At 47.6% G+C, this 21,434-nt stretch overlaps 2 protein-coding genes across 10 annotated transcripts in view; one reads left to right on the top strand and one right to left on the bottom strand.

Moving 5' to 3' along the window:
• Nucleotides 1-10,850, top strand: part of LRRK2 (leucine rich repeat kinase 2) — a 43,053-nt gene extending 32,203 nt beyond the window's left edge. For 3 of the 6 annotated variants that reach the window (XM_078598948.1, XM_078598950.1, XM_078598951.1), the window contains 10 exons: nucleotides 76-246; nucleotides 1,351-1,451; nucleotides 2,271-2,561; nucleotides 3,322-3,503; nucleotides 4,102-4,171; nucleotides 4,682-4,866; nucleotides 5,558-5,707; nucleotides 6,769-6,959; nucleotides 7,352-7,414; nucleotides 10,273-10,850. In XM_078598948.1, coding sequence (XP_078455074.1) covers nucleotides 76-246; nucleotides 1,351-1,451; nucleotides 2,271-2,561; nucleotides 3,322-3,503; nucleotides 4,102-4,171; nucleotides 4,682-4,866; nucleotides 5,558-5,707; nucleotides 6,769-6,959; nucleotides 7,352-7,414; nucleotides 10,273-10,397 — 1,529 coding nt within the window. In that variant the 3' untranslated portion in view covers nucleotides 10,398-10,850. Of the gene's footprint in view, nucleotides 1-75; nucleotides 247-1,350; nucleotides 1,452-2,270; nucleotides 2,562-3,321; nucleotides 3,504-4,101; nucleotides 4,172-4,681; nucleotides 4,867-5,557; nucleotides 5,708-6,768; nucleotides 6,960-7,351; nucleotides 7,415-10,272 lie in introns of those variants that run through there. The other 3 variants (XM_078598949.1, XM_078598952.1, XM_078598953.1) reach the window with 3 other exon arrangements.
• The window catches only part of FBXL13 (F-box and leucine rich repeat protein 13), a 39,851-nt gene continuing 25,019 nt past the window's right edge, over nucleotides 6,603-21,434 (bottom strand). For 3 of the 4 annotated variants that reach the window (XM_078598967.1, XM_078598969.1, XM_078598970.1), the window contains 9 exons: nucleotides 20,332-20,452; nucleotides 18,844-19,006; nucleotides 18,196-18,315; nucleotides 17,750-17,876; nucleotides 17,006-17,089; nucleotides 16,286-16,420; nucleotides 11,896-12,059; nucleotides 10,956-11,155; nucleotides 6,603-7,204 (listed from right to left, as the gene is read on the bottom strand). In XM_078598967.1, coding sequence (XP_078455093.1) covers nucleotides 10,978-11,155; nucleotides 11,896-12,059; nucleotides 16,286-16,420; nucleotides 17,006-17,089; nucleotides 17,750-17,876; nucleotides 18,196-18,315; nucleotides 18,844-19,006; nucleotides 20,332-20,452 — 1,092 coding nt within the window. In that variant the 3' untranslated portion in view covers nucleotides 6,603-7,204; nucleotides 10,956-10,977. Of the gene's footprint in view, nucleotides 7,726-10,955; nucleotides 11,156-11,895; nucleotides 12,060-16,285; nucleotides 16,421-17,005; nucleotides 17,090-17,749; nucleotides 17,877-18,195; nucleotides 18,316-18,843; nucleotides 19,007-20,331; nucleotides 20,453-21,434 lie in introns of all 4 variants that reach the window. The other variant, XM_078598968.1, reaches the window with a different exon arrangement.

Here is a 21,434-nt window from a genome sequence, read left to right as displayed (position 1 = left end):
TATTGATCTCTTTTAAACGTTGCACATTTATTTCGCGACTACTGAAATGGGGGGGGGGGGTTGTCCTATTTTCAGGCTACCGCGCCCCCGAGGTGGTGAAGGGAGGCGTCATGTACGACCAGCAGGCCGACGTGTACGCGTTTGGGCTCCTGCTCTACGACCTGCTGACGGGCGGGCGGCGCATCGTGGAGGGGCAGCGCTATCCCCACGAGTTCGACGAGCTCGCCTCCAGCGGGAAGCTGCCCGGTCCCTGACGCACGACGCCTCCTCGCACGCACGCAAACACACGCACGCACGCAAACGCACGCACGCACACAACACGCACACATGCACACAAACACACGCACGCACACAACACGCACACACGCAAACACACGCACGCAACACGCACACACGCATGCAACACGCACGCACACACGCACACAACACGCGCAAACAACACGTACAAACACACGCACGCGTGTGCACGAGCGTCCACGCGCCAAGCTCAAGCCATCATCCTAACCAAAGCCATTAACGGGATCCACACCTCGCCCACGCATCCTACCCTCTGACAAATCCCCCAGCTGATGCACGGTAGCAACGCGAGCTCCAAGACCTGCCCTCTGGTCCTTAGCTCTTCCCCTTGGTCGCCGCACTTGTGGAGACGACTCCAATGCCGGTCTCGGCAGCCGCCCCTCCCCGACACTGCACACGTCCCACTCAGCACAACTGCATCGCTTGTCCAAAAACATGTTCCCGATCGTGTTAGGTCTGGGAAGCTCAGCAGTTTTAAGCCTGGCTAGTGCTTTGATGGGTGACCATCATGCACAAGCAGGTTGTTATAGGCTGCGGGGCTGCGGGGCTGTGTGGTGGGTAGCAAATAGCAGTGTAGAAACATCCATTGTAATACTGTTCTTTTTGGGTTATATCGCGCAAATATAAATGTTGTTAAATCTGCCACCACCTCACGCAGCCATTTCGCAAAGGTTTGTCATGTAAATAAAATATGGCAATCCGTTACTCTACAACACACCGGTGTGCTGAACTAGTAACGAATTGTCATGTTTTGTTTATATTTACGCATCGAGCCCAAAAAACATCGATGGATATTGGTCGCGAAAGTGTACAAGTTAAACTGCCTGTACTTACATGTTCTCGTGTGGATGCTCCCCACCACCAACTCACATTGACTATAATGGTGAAGTATGACCATATAACTCCCATGGCCTACACGGCATGGGTAGGCCCTCATTCAGCAGTGGCTTGACAAAGGTGCTGTATATGGACACGCCTGTTGATTCACACGTGCATCGTGTGTCAAAAGTAGCTTTGCATATGACTGTGTCGCGTGGGTTGTGGTGTGCTCAGACCCAGTGACTTACTACGGATGCAGTCCGTGGCCAGACGTGCAAGAGCTCATCGCAGCCTGCCTGCAGCCAGAGCCTCAGCAAAGGCCCGCGGCCTCGCAGGTATCCCCATCCCACACGATTTAAAACTACTGAACTTTTTATTTTACCAGTTAAGGCCCACTGAGCTATTAGCTTATTATTCAGAAGCGACCTGGCCCCAAATGGTAGCTCAACGAAGTGGCTTATCACGTGGAAATGTATAGCAGCCAAATACGCCAAACGCACGTCGATTCCACATGTGAAGGGAAAAAACGGAGAAAAATCCACGCGACCACAGGGAGAACATGCACACTCCAAATATACAGGCGTCATTGTCGGGGTAAAACCCACGACTGCCTGCATATCAGGCGAGGTAGTTAACAACTCGCCACCGTGGCACCCCCACCACTCGCGCAAGGCCTGTTCTAACGGCTAAGGAGACAAGCTCTGCATCCAACTTGGTATGCGATGTTGTATACTTACGTGGATGCATGGTGGAGCCCTATAGTCAGTGGTAACATTGTTCTTACAAGCGGGCCGACACTCATCACACAGTGCTGGTAAATGCTGCAGGGTGGTCTTGTGTGTGTCTGGAGTTTTGGGGGAGTGGTGACGTAGTGGTTAGCGCATTGAGCTACAAACCGGGCCACCAGCGTTTTATTCCCGCTCATAGCCAACATTGGTGAGTAATATCTGAACCGGTCCTGGGCCTTCCCTTGGTCAACTCGGCACTTAAGGAATAAATATGGCTGGGTGTGGTTCTGGCCACACCACCCACTAGTAGTATGCCATGCCAGCCTTCATACTCACTCAAAGCACTTGACTGCAGCCCATGTGTTCTATCTTTGTTTTTATCTTTGGAGTTTGTTCAACATGGTTTTGCGTTGCCGTGTCTTGCAGCTCGTGTCGCGTTTGGCCTCCCCCGAGTTGCTGAGCCTGGTGGCCGTGGTGGCTGCCCCTGTGAGGAGGACACCTCCTGACCTCGTGGTGGTCGGCCAACTGGACGGCCCCAACGTCTGGCTGTCCGGAGGAGATCAACCTCGGGATGGCTCTTCCGGAGAGGCCGAGAGCGATCTACAAATTAATGGACAAGCAGGGGAGGAGGAGGACCCCTTGCAGCCATCGGATGAAAAAACGGCTGGGGTGGAGCTCTGCTGCCTTGACCTCACTGGGAAGGTTCTGCATAGAGAGGTGAGGGTTGGCAAGGCTGTGGTTGTGCAAGGCTCTTGTGCTGCGCTGGTCGGGTGGGTCGGCGGTGGAGTGAGCTGCTCCCCGTGGGAAGGTTGCGAGTTAAAAGCCGAGTAGGGGGTTGACTCGGCCCCATTATCCCTCTGGGGTTAATAAATTGAGCACCACCTCGTGGGGAGGTCGACAATGATTGTCACATGGGTAGACTTGCCTCCGCCATAACAATGTTGATTGTAAGCAATGTTGATTGTACACTAATGGTTGAGAGCTGTAAACTGAAGATGAGAATCCTCGCAATGCCCATTTGAAGAGTAAATTACATTGACTTGACACCGGAAAGGTTCTGTACATAGGTGAGAGCAGCTGAGCTGTAGTTGCTCGATACGATTGTGTAGGGCAATTGGTGTACAATCTTTTTTTAAATATATATAACGCTGCCAATGGGGCACAAGGATGGTTGCGCAACACGCGACCTCCGCCTTGCGCCCATTCATTGAACAGTCACGTGGTGCAAGTGCCTACAAAACGCGGCTTAGCGACGTCATTGTCCAGTGCCGTCGCCATCTTACGCAGGGTGGTGCACCGCTAGCTGCAGAATTCCAAATGGGAATATCTTCGTTGCATGACGTTAATGCCGATATTGTGCTTGGAATACAACTGGGAATAAACTTAAGCATAAGAAATCAACAATAACAGTGTAAATTTTACAATTGTAAATAAAACGCAAGCAGGAAATTGCAGTACTAGGCCTTTACTTCTGCAGGTGCTGCCAGACCAGCGGGTGCTGAGCTTGTGCTCGGCGGAGGTGAACAAGCGTCAGTGGGTGCTGGCGGGGACACGGTCGGGGCGCGTGTGGGCCGTGAGTGCCGCCCCCGAACGTGGCCGTCACTCCCTGCACTGCCTGGCCGAGCCGGTCACGGCGCTGCTCTTCGTCGCCGCCTACCAGTAGGCCTCTCGCTTCCCGAGCGACAACAACACACAAACACACACCTCTGTAGAAATGACCGGGTCGCTGATTTTATCATTTCTGTTTTGGCTGGGTGGCAAAAAGATCGGGGCGCCAAGCTGGCAACTCTTAAGATGTTGGGTTCAAGTCCAGGCAGCTGCCCATGATTGCACCTCACTTGATGGTCTCTCCCTAATCACCAATGACAAACGACTCGTGGTGTAAAATTTTGTACGGAACATCATTGTTGGTTGCGTTTCAGCTGGGAGATTTAAAAGTTGGTTTGACTGTCCTGCACTTAGCATTGTTCTGTGGCAGGGTGGGTGGAAAAGTGCTTGCCCCCCCCCCCTTCTGTGTGGAACAGAGATAAATTGAAGTAATCTCAGTAATAGCTCTGTGGTATCCGCTTCCACGGACCATTCTCCAACATTATTTTATGACACCGATAGCACAATAGGAATTGGGGAAGACAAAAAAAAAAGACCCTTTGAAAGGTGGCTCCGTTACAGGTAATTCATCCTGACGACAACATCAACGTGGATTTACAGAAGTAAATGTGAACCCTTGTTGTCCTGACGTCATCTGCTTTGTGCACAGGAACGCAAGTGCAGTGCTGGCCGGGACGGCGAATGGGACGTTGGCTGTGTTCGTTGTGAACTCACTCGAGGCATGTGTGCAATCGCCAAGCACCACAGATGTCTACTTGTAACCTGGCACACGCACACCACAGCATGAATTGCAAACAGCTCACAACTCCCGAGTGTGCCACAGAGAAGACTTTGATGGTGCTGCGGTGGCGACATGTTAACTACCTCGCCTGTTATGCAGGAGATCATGGGTTCCATCCCGACCCTGACATTTGTATATTTGGAATTTGCATGTTCCTCCCCATGGCCATGTGGATTTTTGTCCGGGTCCTCAGATTTTTCCCTCCACATTTGGAAACACGCATTTAGAGTATTTGGCTGCTATAAATTTCCACATGACAAGCCACTTAGTTGAGCTATCATGTGGCCAGGTCGCATCTGAAAAAGAGCTATAGAGCTCAGTGGGCCTTACCTGGTAAAATAAAAAGTATGAAATAGTTTAGTGTCCTCCACTCACGGGTTAGATCTTGCTTGTAAGAAGCTCTCTTTAGAGTCGCGATGCCAAGTGGTTTGATGGCGTTGTTTTGTAGACTCCCGGCTGTGTCGTGAACACGGTGCACGGCGTGGGCTCGCCGGGCCGACCTGTCACGTGCCTGACCGTGGCGCCTTCTGCGCCGCTCGACAGGACCGTGTGGGGCGCGTGTGGGACGCAGCTGTTCGCTCTCAACAATAACTTACAAGTGGCCAAAGTCATCGAAACTACACCCATGGGAAGGTGACTGTTACACACAGCCAGCCCTAAAAGAAAATTTTGAAAGCGTTCAGTCTGAACTTTTGTTTTTACATTTGGAAAATGTAAATCTATTTGGCCTGTTTGGCCCTGGGCCACTGTTTTCTCCCCCCCCCCCTCCGTGTTTCCCTGCCCTCACCCTCATTTCCATTGCACTGTCTTCCCCAATCTTGTCTCTCGTCGATGTGAAGTGTTTTGAAATGCGGTTGCATACAAACTCTTAATCTTTTTCTTGCTGGAGTTTTTCCCACTCACGTGGGGACTGCTTTTCTGCTTTCTCCACTCATTCCTATCCTGCAGCCATCATTTCCATATTCTGGCTCACCGCTGTGACCCACTTATTTCTATTCCTGCCTCTGTTTCCACTCTAGTGCTTCCATGATCATCGCCTTCCTTACAATAGTTTCTCTTTTTTATGACATGCCCGAGCCCTGCAAGTCTGTTTGCTTTCAGCTTTGTCCGAGATGGGTTGTGATTCTTGCCTTCTTCGTTTCCGACCTGATCCAGTCTTGCGATCCCTGAGATCCACCTCGCCATCCTCATTCGCCCCTCCCTGATTTTAGGCATTGTGACACTTTGTAAATTGAAAAATGTTGCCGTCGAGCGTTTTTGCATCTTGCTGCTACGGAATCGCGTTGGGTACATTGTGGTGGGATGGCGTTGCGCCTGTGGAAAGCAGGAGAGGCGCGGTTCCTGGGTCGTCCGTTGCATGCATGGCCGTGGGGAAGCAGGTGTTCACGGCGACGGAGGGCACGTCCCGACTGCAGGTGTGGGACATGACGACGGACTGGGGCCACGGAGCCATCGACTGCGCACCGCTACTCAGGTTTGCTTCTGCCACGGTGTGCTGCCTCAACTTAATTCCCTTTATAATGTCCCTCGTCTGAAGACGTGGATGGCTCAGACCGCTCACTTGGTGCTGCTGATACCCTGGGTTTAAAAGAAAGGTAGCCAGGATGGAGTAAACTGGGTTCTAAAGTGTGGCAAGCCTCAATCAGATCACTGACTGTAAAAGAAACCCATATTGAATTTGGCTATTTCAGATCTGAGAATTGACTCGTGATAAAAATTGGTGAATGTGCAACCCCCCCCTGCTGTTTACATCAGCTGGCACTCGTAGGCATCTCAGAGGTAGCTCTGTGATATTCGCTTCCGTGCGCCATTCTCTGAAGACTCAGGGTTACCACTGCTCTGCCACAGAGCCGAGGATTCTTCATCTCATAACTTGACACCGTTAGCACAATTGCAACGAGTCTAAGAGCCTCCTACTAGTTTTTTAAAGCCTTGCATTGGCTGGCACCACCACCATATAATCACGAGCAAATCCATCCGTGCATCTCCTCAGTCGTTAAGATCTGTTCTGGGCATACCTTGATGTGGGCTGCGTTCCTGGGGTGAGCGGGCATTTGCTGTGTCTGCACCTCGGTTGTAGCATTCCCTACCATTGTATATTCGTTTAACCAACAATGTGGATACGTTTAAGTCGCGTCTAAAAACACTTTCTTAAGTTCATTTATTAAATGTAGCTCTCCTTCTCTCATGGCCTTTCCTTAACATTAATCTTACAAAGTGCCTTGAGACATTAGTGGAAGGTGCCTTACAAATAAATGTAAATTATATTATTCATTGTGATACAACTAGATTTGAAGCTTTTGTGACTGCAAGGATTCATACTCTTCGGTAAAGTCACGTAGGTAAAAAAAAGTCGTGATTTAATTTAGTTGTTTTCATTTTTTATTTTTTACCTCCGTGACTTTACCGAACAAACCAAAGAGTGTGATACAACTGTCTTAATAAAAACCCGAGTGAACCTCAAACATGCAGAGGAGTGGGGGTGGGGCGGCCAGGTTCGTTGTGGTGACATTGTGAAAATGATGGCTTGTCCAGGGAGCAGTACGGGCGAGACAGGCAAGCGGCGCACGTGCAGAGCCTGCTGGTCCAGAGGAACACGGCGCTGTGGGTGGGCACCAGCGGGGGGGTCCTGCTGCTGCTGGACGCGCTGTCCCGGCAGCCCCTGCTCGTCACACAGCGGCTGCATGGACCACTCCGCCACCTTCTTCCTGCGCAGAGCTCCTCGGGTACGTCACCAGCCACGATCGAGCCACTGCTGAACTAAGGCCTCCCCAAACCGTCACCATCTCTCGCGGTCTCACGATGCAAAATAAATCCATCTGGCTCCTGCGCCCGAGCGCTCCCTCTCCACGGTCGACGTACTCTGGTGCGCGTTCCCTCCTTTGGTGCGGAGATACAGATGAGATGAGCTCATGCGCCAAGAGCATGCGACGGCTTAGAGGAGAGACCTTCATCCAGCAGTGGATTAATCCTAGACGATGTTGACATAATTTTCAAGGGTTGCAAATTGTGAGTCAGTGACATAAGTTTTTGTAATGTTTTACAGCTGTTAATATTTTCTTTATTACAAAGTTGGTGGTGTGCAGCATGTATTAAAATATAAACTTTTGCTTGGCAGATCGGTATCCAAAGAATTTAATATTTGCACTTGGATCAAACATCGCAAAGAAGGATGACAAAGGTAAGACTTTTTGCCCGCACATGTAGAAATGTACAAGGTTAATACACGAGTAACTCGTGTAAAACAATACTTGTGTGCAAGCTATAAGATATTCAAAACTGGTCCAAAAGGCCTCAAAGTTCTCAGCTCCAGCAGTTGTGGAAATTCCTCTTTCCTATGACAGGAATCAGTCTCTCCTTCGCTTAACAGCCGTGTTGGCTTCATACAGAGGGGTACTTGTTTTATAAACCTGTCTCAGAGGATTTATGAGCCGAGTTCACGACCTCGCTACCTTCCAGTTGAGTCGGGGGCACTCCTCGTCACGCCACCATCTAGATGGATATATAAATCGAATACAGAATGTTGCAGTGGTGTAATGGTTCTCACACCGGACTTGCAATCCAGAGGTTCCTTGGTTTACTTGTTCTACTGATTTGCAAAAAGTGCCATCAGCTGGTCCACCTAGCACAGGGATGGAACCTTTTTTCTGCCAAGGGCCATTTGGATATTTATAACATAATTCGTGGGCCATACAAAATTATGAACTTAAAAATTAGCCTGTTATATTTGGTCAAACATTTAATTAACTCACCCCTAATGCGATGGCTGGAACTGCTTCTCTTTGGCGAGGCGTGTGATGTTAGCTGGTGTTGATGATGTTGCTACTCGCAACTGCTTTTCCAGGTTTGCTCCTAGATTTATTGAATTTCGAGTCCCGCCTTGGCAGGGCCACATCAAATGTTTTCGCGGGCCTTATTCGGCCCGCGGGCCGGACGTTCCCCGGGCCGGACGTTCCCCACCCCTGACCTAGCAGGATGGGTCCACCAGTTGATCGGCAGGCACGTGTGGAGAATCGTGTTGGTACTCCCACCTCAGACCATGATGTTGGGCCAGCATAGAAGAGTAGGCCAAACACCCTCGAGAGGGACTCTAGTGGAGGCCATTTTTCCAGCAGTAACCAAGAAATTGCAGGGCTGCACCTTTACCTTGTCACAATTTTGATACCGCACTTTGAGATGCTCTCTAGAATTACATTACAATTGTATGCATAGAATATCAAAAATTAAAGTCACCCGTCATCCAGCAGTGCTTCAACAAAGGTCTTCGCATAATTCTTAAAAAGTAACTTTTCATCCACAATCCTATGTGCGCTTTCATGTGCCATGTGGCTTGCATATGGGCGCACACACAAGTTCATGTGCCTCGAGGCGTGTCATAATGCAGTAAATGGAACCGTTTGCTCACATTTGAGCTGAAATGTGCACGCTGGAATATTATTATGTAAATGTTATGCAACTGTATTCTGTATACTAATTGATGACTTAGGACACTAAAAGCAGGCCAGGCAGTAGAGACAAGACAGAATAGGTGAGGCATACAATACTGATGAGACATTACAGATGGAGTACAATTGAGACAGCACAAAGTTAATGAGTAACTCGTGCATATACATAGTACTCGACTTGTACACAGTAAGATGTGTGGGGGCCAGAGGGCCCATGAGCGGATGTAGTAAATGCTATTTATTGACACAATACACCCAGGACAGATTAGAACAACGAGGCCATGCCGCATGGTTCGTTTCTCGCACTTCTGTCGGGGTCAAAGAATTGCTTTAGTTGGGCTGAGTCAGTGTTAATCATACCTTTGGCATTCAGAGTGAATCTTGCAGTGACCCACCTGAGTTTGATTCCCAGTCATGGCTAACAGACCAATGTCGAATTATATCACAACTGGCTATTAAATTATTACTCCTGTATATATGCACAAATACATGCTATTTCTGCATTTCCAGGTGTGGTGCAGAAGACTGACAGTATTTACTTATATTGTTAATTTATTTACAAACTATTGCATGCTTATTTGTAACTACATATCTGCTTTAAAAGGTGAAACATTATTTGTTTCTTAGTTACAGCTTTAACTTCAATCTAGATTTGAAGTTTTCGTGACTGCAGGGATCCATACTCTTTGGTTCTTTCGGTAAAGTCACGTAGGTAGAAAAAACTAAAAAAATCACGACGTTTCGGGCGCAACACAAGCATCCTTCATCAGGTGGGACAACCACAGCAAGAAACAATTGCTGAAGTGGGCAAAAGGGCTGCTGTAACAAGAGGCTATATAGGCAAGAGAAGAGGGAGGAGCCAGGGAAGGAGATAGAGAGGGGGGGAGTGAAGGTGGGGCTTGCGGATGCAGAGGAGATGGGGATACAGGGAAATTAATATCGTTTTTACCGAGATAAAAATTATTACCGGTAAAGACGAAACAAAGAAGACAAATTATACAAGAAAGTACAAAAGATCCTGGATAAAAAAAGCGACAACCAGGCAGTCCAGATGAGATGGATGAGGCAGAACAAGACAGTGCAGGTGGTACGAGCGAGTACAGACACAACTGTCCACGTGAGGCTCAAAGTAAGGACAGTATAAATAAGACGGTACAAAACAAGATGCCATTGATTTTAAAAATGATTTGTGCCTCTGCAAGTCAAGTAATCTGTGTTGGGGAGCCTTGAATGCGATAATTTGGCTTGAATTGTGAGTGGATTTGACGATGTGTGTGTGAGAGTTTCAACTCCTGCATGTCTCAATAATGTATAGGTTGTACTCTCCCTGTGTGGGGAGCAGTGGTGGTGGTGGTTAACACGCCGCGCTATGAACCTGGCGACCAAAATTCGAATCCTGCTTACAACCAACACCAATGAAGATGATCTGATACTGGGTCTCCCTTGAGTCGACTCAACCTCAAATGAGTACCTGGTGCAGTGTGTAAACATCACCAATAGGCCTTGGTAGGCGCTTGCTAACAACACTTGCCCCAAAGTCTTTGGCGATACGAGGGGGACTTTTTGTCTGTGTACACTCTCTGTGGGTGTGCAGCTGGTCCTGTGTGCGTCCTGGTGTGGGATGCCAACTTGCCGCACCACGCACGGAACCTGCAAAACCACCTGGCTGTCCGGCACGATTTGGAGGCCAAAATGCTGAATGGACCCTTCATGGAATGATATTGAAATACGTTGACAGCCTCACTAGAGTGTCTTAATTATGTCCGCCTCAATTAAACTGCACTACAAATGACCTGTTTACAATAGGAATACACTGTTGCCTTGCTAAATACTGAGATTTTTAAAGCACATCCCCCAAAACACCCTTCCCTCTCTCCCCTGGATGGAGCTGAAGGATGATCAGTAATGTCCCAGTGAGAGATATCCTATTGAACCAAAGTAACACTAAGAAAGTAACGACTACACAAGCACCTATTTGGTTTACAATCCTCGTTGAGGACTAGCGTTGCTGCTTTACATCAAAATATTTATGCTGTGGGTTTGTTTACTTAAGTTTTTCTCCGGCCAACTGTTATTTAATTCTAGCTTTACTTGCAGAAATGAAAAAATTGTGGTCTGGTTGCAAGGGAAATAAATTGATCAAAGAATAAACACTGTTTACAATCACTCCAATCTTTTGTTACTGTGTTTTCTGAAGTTCATATTTGACGCCGTTTGCTTCACACAGTTATTGTTTGGCTGATCACACAACAGTTCACCGATAATGACGACACTTACCGGAACGGGTGACTCATTAAGGTTACGCTGCACTAAGAATGCCATCTGGCTGTGGATCAGGAACTCCTCGTTCTTCCTTGGCAACAGCAGTCACTGGCTCCAGGTAGGTGCCACTGGAATCATAACCAAACCAGGGTGGCGGAGACTCGGAAGTATGCTGCCAGCTCTCGAGCCGGGCTCCCAGCTTCAACACAGCATGCCTAAAGACACACACGCACAGTTTGTGACAGTGACTTCAGTAAAAGCACAAAGGTACATAAACGCCTCTATGTTATGCACTTCTTCACCAACCCACACTGACCAAGACGGTGAGGTATGGACAGATATATGAGGCCCTTAGCAAGCAGGGAACACACACTTGGCGCGCAACTGAAATCACAGCAGGCTTGGGAAAGTGTCTGTACTTGTGCAAACAGCGGCTGAACTTCTCACCGAATATTTTCCAGGTCGCTGGTAGACTGGAATAGGTGGCACGTGACTCGTAGCTACCGCGAGTGAGAATTACACCCGATGCGAGTCGCCGAATCATGCAGACTCGAGTGAAAATAAGCCACACGCAGTGCCAGGTTAAGCTAGTGCGGGGCCTGTAGCATATGTTATAAAGGGGCCCTAAATAAAAACACATGAAAACACATTTTTAACTTGTGTAGAAAAGTAATTGCATTTTTTCATTTGCTATATTGCCAGATAATACGACATCGCTAAACTTAAACAACCAGTCGTTCATAAAAGTTGAAGGCAGTATAGTACTATAGTAATAGAGCAAGTGTAGAATCACTGAACCGGAATAGCATTTAGCGCGGGGCCCTTGAAAACCCGGGACCTGTAACATATGCTAATTGGCTAATTGGATAATCCAGCACTGGCCACGTGTGTAACCAAGCCAGTCAAATGACACCACAGTATGTGACAGTCGCTTGTGTGAAAAGGGATTCCATACCTGCTGACCCTGGGGCAGTACAGCATATTGAGGTGTGCGAGCTGCCGGCAGCCTTTCCTCAAGTAGCGAGTGGCCAAGTCTCCCAGCTTGACGCAGCCGGAGAGGTCCGCGATGCGCAGGTAACGACAGACTCCCGACAGATACTGCGCACTCACGTCCGTCAGCTGCACACGGACACGTGGGGGAACAACGTAAGTTCCTGGGGCCGGCGCTCCTGATACACTTAGGCATGGGCGTTTTACGCATAGCAAAAATACACATGCATGGAATTCAAATATGTAGATTTTGTTTGCATGGTGGTTCAGTGATGCAGTAGTTTGCGTGGTGATACGGCCACCCGAGTTCGATTCCTAACTACGGATAATATTGGCAGAGAGTGGTATCTGAATTGGCGCTGGGCACCCCTCATTCGATCGGTAATGACCGGCGTGGTGATTCCGTCAAACCAACCCCCCTATGACGGAAACAGCCTGTGGAAAGCTTTCATAGGAAAACTGCTGTGCAGCAATTTTTCTGATGTGTGTGCGGTGAAGGAGCGGTCACGTGATCCCCAGGGCCGTGAGTTGGCGTCCTATAATGTGCTCCATCGTGCAGTTTTAATTTTGGGATACAACTTATTTTAGACTTTCTTTGGTTTAGTCCATCCTGTTAGCAGCTGTCTTAGTTCTGTATTGTTATTCCAAGTTTTTAGAAAAGTCATTACATACAATCTTAATTTTAGAACTTTCGTGACTGCAGGAATTATTATTTGGTTCTTTCGGTTAAGTCACGTCTAAAGATAAAATAATAAATTAAATTAAATAATAGAATACGACGTTTCGATTGCAACACAAGCAATCATCATCAGGTATAATGAAATAGCGACATAATATCTAACCAGAAAACTATAGACAGACATATTAGCAGACAGATATCACAAGATACATACATAGCGAGAGCAACACAGGTGACAGAGAGGGGTGATCGTCTCTGTGGGGTGGCCTTAAATAGACAGAGGGGGGGCGGAGGCAGAGAGAGGGAGGGGGGTTAAAAAAAATTAGCATATCAATGAGTGGTCCAAAAGAAAACGTGGTGCTGCGAGTACGATGGCACAGCAAGCAAGCCTGAAAATCAGGAGAAAGACACACTAAAATTAAATAACCTAGTAAAATATCGAAATGTAATGTAATACAACACAGAGGGTCGGTCAACACACAATTAACGCATAGCCTGGTTGATTACGTATTTCAAAGATTGCTAAGTTAGAATTTAAGTGTGAACATTCTAAAGAGGACACAGGCAGAGAAAACAAGTCGCCAGAGAGAGAGAAAAAAGATAAGCTTAAAACTTCCCCGTAGAAGTGGTAATCAACCAGGCTATGCGTTAATTGTGTGTTGACCGACCCTCTGTGTTGTATTACATTACATTTCGATATTTTACTAGGTTATTTAATTTTAGTGTGTCTTTCTCCTGATTTTCAGGCTTGCTTGCTGTGCCATCGTACTCGCAGCACCACGTTTTCTTTTGGACCACTCATTGATATGCTAATTTTTTCTAACCCCCCTCCCTCTCTCTGCCTCCGCCCCCCCTCTGTCTATTTAAGGCCACCCCACAGAGACGATCACCCCTCTCTGTCACCTGTGTTGCTCTCGCTATGTATGTATCTTGTGATATCTGTCTGCTAATATGTCTGTCTATAGTTTTCTGGTTAGATATTATGTCGCTATTTCATTATACCTGATGATGATTGCTTGTGTTGCAATCGAAACGTCGTATTCTATTATTTAATTTAATTTATTATTTTATCTTTAGACGTGACTTAACCGAAAGAACCAAATAATAATTCCTGCAGTCACGAAAGTTCTAAAATTAAGATTGAACCACTTCTACGGGGAAGTTTTAAGCTTATCTTTTTTCTCTCTCTCTGGCGACTTGTTTTCTCTGCCTGTGTCCTCTTTAGAATGTTCACACTTAAATTCTAACTTAGCAATCTTTGAAATACGTAATCAACCAGGCTATGCGTTAATTGTGTGTTGACCGACCCTCTGTGTTGTATTACATTACATTTCGATATTTTACTAGGTTATTTAATTTTAGTGTGTCTTTCTCCTGATTTTCAGGCTTGCTTGCTGTGCCATCGTACTCGCAGCACCACGTTTTCTTTTGGACCACTCATTGATATGCTAATTTTTTCTAACCCCCCTCCCTCTCTCTGCCTCCGCCCCCCCTCTGTCTATTTAAGGCCACCCCACAGAGACGATCACCCCTCTCTGTCACCTGTGTTGCTCTCGCTATGTATGTATCTTGTGATATCTGTCTGCTAATATGTCTGTCTATAGTTTTCTGGTTAGATATTATGTCGCTATTTCATTATACCTGATGATGATTGCTTGTGTTGCAATCGAAACGTCGTATTCTATTATTTAATTTAATTTATTATTTTATCTTTAGACGTGACTTAACCGAAAGAACCAAATAATAATTCCTGCAGTCACGAAAGTTCTAAAATTAAGATTGAACCACTTCTACGGGGAAGTTTTAAGCTTATCTTTTTTCTCTCTCTCTGGCGACTTGTTTTCTCTGCCTGTGTCCTCTTTAGAATGTTCACACTTAAATTCTAACTTAGCAATCTTTGAAATACGTAATCAACCAGGCTATGCGTTAATTGTGTGTTGACCGACCCTCTGTGTTGTATTACATTACATTTCGATATTTTACTAGGTTATTTAATTTTAGTGTGTCTTTCTCCTGATTTTCAGGCTTGCTTGCTGTGCCATCGTACTCGCAGCACCACGTTTTCTTTTGGACCACTCATTGATATGCTAATTTTTTCTAACCCCCCTCCCTCTCTCTGCCTCCGCCCCCCCTCTGTCTATTTAAGGCCACCCCACAGAGACGATCACCCCTCTCTGTCACCTGTGTTGCTCTCGCTATGTATGTATCTTGTGATATCTGTCTGCTAATATGTCTGTCTATAGTTTTCTGGTTAGATATTATGTCGCTATTTCATTATACCTGATGATGATTGCTTGTGTTGCAATCGAAACGTCGTATTCTATTATTTAATTTAATTTATTATTTTATCTTTAGACGTGACTTAACCGAAAGAACCAAATAATAAGTCATTACATACGCCAGCCATAAGTTAGTATGAGAGACTGTACGGTAGAGCATCTATCGAATGTACTCATGAGTTCACTTTCAAGTTGCATTTTACCAGCCTGGAAATCCATTTCACTCGTCCGGCATCAACTGGAGAGTTCATTACTCAGACCCAAATCCTTACTGGAGCACTGTCTGGCCTAATTCACTGTGTGCAGCTGTCCAACACTGACATTGCTCAAGTAACTATTCTGTGCCCGATTGTGCCTGTTACCCGGCTATAATAAACACTCCGAGTTGACAGCACTCTCGCGCGTGTTCATCTGTTGGCAGATGAGTTATTTAAAACTTTGGTGCCGTGCACTAAATCCTGAAGTGTTAAATAAGTTTAACCTTTACACGGTGCCCATTTAAATTGCTACGATACATTTGAGCAAAATTAAATAAACATGTCAATCTAGCACAGGAGTGCTCGCAGAATGTTCCCTTTGTAATGAATGATGTTTTCACCTCATTTTTGCCTTTGTTAGATTCCCACTTCACCAACTTTGGTGACGAATATCTGAACCAATGGTGGGCCTCCCCTAGATCAACTCAGCCTTAGAGAGTACCTGGTGCAGTGTGCAAGCGTTAGCACTAGAGAGACAAAGGTGGCCAGTCGTGGTCCTGGCCACCCACCCACCCCCTTGTGCGCCATAATGGCCTTAATCGATGCTCACAAACAGCATTTGCCCCAACAGTCTGTTAAAAGCTAAGGGGATCTTTGTGTGTGTATGCTATGTATGTGCTTGTACATTTATATGAATTCTCTCTCTGCATCCCTGTGCTTGAAGCACCACTTGGTACTGGACAGCCTATGAACATGTCATCCACAATGCGTCAGAGCACGGAAGATAAGTCAAATTGATGGGTGCCCACCATGCGGGGATTGTGCTCCGTAGTGGCAGTGTGGCAAAATGAATTGTGCTGTACTTCTATGCTCCTACATCTATATTCCAGGCCTTCACCAACCCGCACAGCTAGCGTGGTGCAGAAGTCAACTGACCTCCCATGAATCACGCTGCGTGTGTAGGCCCTCATCCAGCAGTGGTACTGGCTGAGATAATGTGCATTCGTCTGCACATGCCTACCTAGCCTACCTAGCCTACCTAGCCTACCTAGCCTACCTAGCCTACCTAGCCTACCTAGCCTACCTAGCCTACCCGAAGTGGCCTTGCTGCACTCTCCAGACACCTCGCGTTTTGGGAGGAGTTCCTGCTCAGTGTCGTGCCTGTGTGCCTGTGTGTGTGGGGGTACTCTAGTTGGGTACCTGTGCGCAGCCAGACAGGTTGAGGTAGGTGAGACGGCGACAGCAAAACACGAGGTTCTTGACCCCGAGGTCGGAGAGCAGCCGGCAGTGCGACACGTCCAGCCGCTCCAGGTCCCGCACGCGCTGGCAGAACTTCTGAAGTTCCGATCGATGCCGCACCACACTCGTATTACATACAGGGGGTCCACAGCACTCTCCTTAATATGCAAAACATCACTTGCGAACGACGGGTAAGTAATACAAAAAAATTACAGACCCTTTAGTAAATTCACTGCTGGAAGAGGGCTTCCCCACAACATGGGTCGTGGGGGTTAGTCTATCATACTTCACCACGCTGGTCAATGCATGTCGGTGAAAGTGGATAGCACAGACTTGTGGTTCCAAGTTAATGTGTGCTACCGATGTGCGTTGATTTTTTTAATTAGTGCTTTCTTAAGCCCATTGATACTTTTCGGATTTTGTGAGGCACAATGTCGAGTAATAAGATATGTGGGAGCATAGATATACAGTACAACCCTACAGTTTGCTTCACTGCCCTGTGCTGCCTACAGCATAGGCCCACAGCCTATAATGCCTGTTATGCGTGGCGCTCGCAAGTCCAGGCACTATTCAGCCTCCACGCTAATGGGCCTCTGAGATCTGACGAGATCGGATGCACTCTGGTCGAGCTGGTCGTAGGGTAGCTGTTCCTGACCACACTGTGATTTGCAATGTCTGTACCTGCAAGCCAAGGTCTGAAATGGCGACGCACTGCGATATGCAGAGCTCCTTGAGTCTGCTGTTGGTCCCAATAGCTGCAAGGCCCTGAAATGAAACACATGTTTGTTTTTAGTACACTCCAATGCGAGCTACGGCGTGTACAGGGCATACAACAGCTGCCCAATTCTATTGGCAGCAGCCAACAGAGGTTTCTGACCAGTGTGTTCTTGAATGTGAGGGTTTTCGCTCGTTTCCTACGCCATGTTCAGCACAGGACCAAAATAGCATCGACCTTAAACCATACCCTGCCAAAAACATCTGTAAATATAGAAACTTGGTATTTTTATATCTAGAAGTATTTAAGTGAGTTTCACTACAGATCTTTAAAACATCGACTATATTTACATAACATTTAATTAATACATGGATTTTGTTCATCATAAAACATCATCAGCGATGGTCTATTCACGGCTGGATGAAGGCATCCCCATGTCACCATTCGTCAAGTCTTGAGATGTCAATCTATTCCACTCCGACACAAAAGCTAATCTCTCATCGCTCCATCTCCACAGCGGTCATATTCTTTGACGTCTTCGCTCCTTTGGTTGCCATTCCATCACCAGTCTTCTTATCGGGTTCACATTAAAGGGTTATAGACATGGGCGTTTTAACATGCCCATTGTTTCTGGTCCGAGTGCCATTTAGAGTGACAGATACTGGTCTGGGTGTTTTGTTGGACGGGCCATGGAGTCCGGTGCTGCGCACCTGATCCTGGATGTTGGTGCCAGCCAAGTCAAGCGCGACGAGAGCCGGCATGTTCCCCAGCAGCTCTAGCCCAGCGTCCGTGAGTTGATCGCAGTAGCGCAGGCTCAGGTGAGTCATGCTCTGACACCTGAGCAGACATCAGGAAACAAGCAAGTCACACACGAGGCATTGCCAAAAACGAGCAGCACCTGAATGATTGCTCTACCCCAACATACCACTTCCTAGCCCCTTTATAAGCGAGCCCAAACCCTTGTACCCTCTCACAGTGTTCATCATCCTACCTTTGTGTAGGTTTCAACACTTGCGCTCTATAGCTCTCCGATGTGCTTTCAAATTTAGCTCACCGTTGGGACTGGCTGTTGCCCAGGAGAAGATTTACACGACCACCGGTCCACTCTCACAATGAAGTGGTATCTGTCCAGACGGGGGGTGAGTGCGATTCTCACTTGGGGATCAGCCTCGTCAGGGTGAGGTCGCTCACTCGCACGCAGTTGCTCAGGTTGAGCTCGTGGAGGTGGGCGGCTGCCGCTCCCTCGGTCAGGTGCCTCAGCCCCGCATCGGTCAACCTGGCTCACACACATCGACAACAACGCAAGGCAACCCTACACCGCTGCAGTATGAACAGCATATTCTGCACGCCTTGTAGTAAAGGTGCATTACTTGCACATGCAGCTGCTGGCAGAAGGGCCTCCACTAATAGGAGCTCGAGAGAGAGCCCCTCTAGATGGTATTTTGACCGACTCGTCTACACCGACATCTTAGAAGAGGTGGAAGTATCCACACTTTACCCCAGCCCACATGCACAATCTATCCTTCCATCAACCAGCTGTGCTGAACCCATTTATGCTACTGGGTGGAGAGAGGCTGCAGGTCGGGGGGGGAGGGGTTGCGGGGGAGTGTGAGGGAGGGGTTTTAAGAGACGTGCACCATTGTTTTTACCGTTAAGCCGAACCGGCGACCTCCGAATTGCAAGTCCCGTGTGCTAACCATCACACCAAGACAGCGTCCCTGTCTCGGAGTGACGCAGATTTATTGCAGCGTTAGTGGGTTGGTTGTGGTTAGGTTGAGTGGCAAGGGCTGGAAGGTCGGCTCACTTGGCGCAGTCGGAGACGTTGAGCAGGTGAAGTTTCCGCAGGGCGGACACGGCTTTGAGCGCGCCGTCCGTGAGACTGGAACAGCCCACGACCTGGAGGCTGCCGAGCCCCGCGCAGCCCTGGCAGACAGCTCGAACCGCGTCGTCTGACATCTGCTCGTTACCTGCAGGGATAACACTTTCTCAACGACTTCATTTCAGCTGCGTATGTCTGGGTGGGTGACCCAGAAAACACTTCCGCAGCCACATCAAGCACATCTCTCGCTATGACTGTGACTACTTGACACGTGCAGCCTCCCCGTCTACTCGCAACCTCAGAAAATATTCAGTGAGACATTTGTCCCTGCTTTTCACCTGTGCACGTCGTGGGAGCTATTTGACCATGATTTCACCACGCTGGTCCGTGCGAGCTGAAGACACGGACGTTGGAAGATGGGTAAAGTAGAATGGATTCTACTGCACTATTTTCTGCCCACAAAATAGCACAACCCCAGCAGGCTAGAACACCTCCCCCATGCATGGTGTTCATCCATCCAAGCAGTGTCCAGGCTCGAGCCTGCTTAGCTTCCGAGATCTGACGAGATCGGCCGTATTCTGGGTGATTCGGCCATAGGCTCTCCCGCTCACACCACTGGCAAAAGGTACCGTAAGCACAATGTGGCAAGGGCTGCTTGCTGCAGCAGCACAGAACCACACCCCATGGCAAGCAACACATGGCTGGACGAAGCCCCACAAGGGCACTGCCTTAATGAACGTTTCCTGTACGTCTTGTGAATGTAAATACGCTCAGTGACTGTACAACAATATACACCATAATCACGATTATTTTACCCACGGAAGCGTTACCCAGTCTCAAGACTAGTTTTCGTGAGGGTCTGGCATCGAGGTGTTTGGCTAAGACCGTGTTGTGTGGGAGGAAACCAGAGGAACCCTTTAAGAACATATTTTAATAGAGGGACTGGTTACATTGATGCATGATTAAGATACACGTGTGCAGCACTCCAGGTAAGGGTTTGGTTGTTTGAGTAATTCCGTCCTTCGGTTTTGACACTACGCGAGTCAAAAATGTACGTTACTTTGAACTACTTTTAAAAAAAACGCTTGTTCTTACATTACAGCGAAAAGGGCGGATGAAAACCCCATGAATGTTTCTCAAAGAGTCTTCTTACAACGTTTAATTCCAAAAGAAACAAACACCACGTGTTGTAGTTTAGGGGTACACATCACAGAACACCCCCAACACAGGCCCCGAGGGTCACGTGACCACTCAGTCACCGCGAATGCATCAGTTCTTCTCCATCACACGACCTCAAGCTGTACAGCAAATTTGCTGTCTATTATTATGCATTTCACTTAAATGTTGCGTCCAGTACGAGCTCATCTGGCGCAATGCACATGCGATAATCTGCTTTTCAGCCACAGTGTGTGCATTGTTACACTCAGAGGAGGGTATGTTTTTATAACGTGTTCCCCGTGCCATGTAACTTGCCTTCGGTCTGCAGGCTCGCAAGTTTGCAGCACTTCGCCACAGCCTTGAACGTTGCGTCGGATATGTGCGGAGAGCCCAGCAGACTCATGCTCTGCAAGCCGCGGTTCACTTCAATCAGCGGCTGGAATCACAAACAACAATTTTGGTTAAAAAAAATATTCTATACCGAGCAGATGACCGAGTTAATATTGTCTGCTCGAGTGCCCCGAGGGATAACAATCTCTCATCAGTTATGTCCTTCACGTGTGGTTTGTGACGCTGTACAGATTACGCAATCGCCGGAGAGAAAACGCAAGAGACATCATATTGACCACTAAGAAACGTGGGCTTGTGCGGGACACGTCGCTAGACGGGATGACGACCGGTGGTCGAGACCAATGCTGGAGCCGCAGCCAAAGGAGGCAGCATGCACAAGAGTACGCCCACCGAGGACATTGAGCGATGAATTCAGCTCGCGTGCAGGAGTTTTATGGATTCTTTCATCGTTAAATGGCGTGAGATGACGTCTTCAGGGAGGCCTGAACCCAGAAGTGGATCGATCATGGCTGATGATGATAATTAGGAAAACGGAACTCAAGAGTTTCTATGAATATGTTTATACTTGATCCCTCGTACATTTATCCATTTTTTTAATCCACTTGGGACTCCACCTAAAGTTAGGAACTCAATCCTGTACGGAAAGTAGAAGTATCGCGATGGATTGATGCGTCGTTCAATTTTGTTTCGTGTTACTACCAATACACGCGTTGAATCTCGCGTGTAAGAATCAATGATGTTATTAGATTAGCGGATGCAATACATAACGAGTGCATGTGGCCCCTCCGGCCAATCTAAATCTTGAATCGAAACGCAACCCTGATTTCGTGACAGTACATTGAAGCGTAGTGAGGAGGGAAATGGGGGGGGGGGTGGCAATCATTACTCTGCTAATATTAGTGTATTTAGCATTTGTTTTCAATTAGTATCATTGTGAACCCTGTGGAGACTGTGAGCCCTCTGAGCAACATGTGTTTAAACGGGCACGAATGCTTTACCACTACTTGCTCAACCTCCACAGTAAGTTGCATTTACCATTGTTGCTCAAATCGTGTTATATATCTTAA

The sequence above is a fragment of the Lampetra planeri genome, chromosome 11 (genome assembly GCF_965212315.1).
Source record: "Lampetra planeri chromosome 11, kcLamPlan1.2.h2, whole genome shotgun sequence".
Taxonomy (NCBI): domain Eukaryota; kingdom Metazoa; phylum Chordata; class Hyperoartia; order Petromyzontiformes; family Petromyzontidae; genus Lampetra; species Lampetra planeri.
This window is presented reverse-complemented; position numbering and strand designations above follow the sequence as displayed.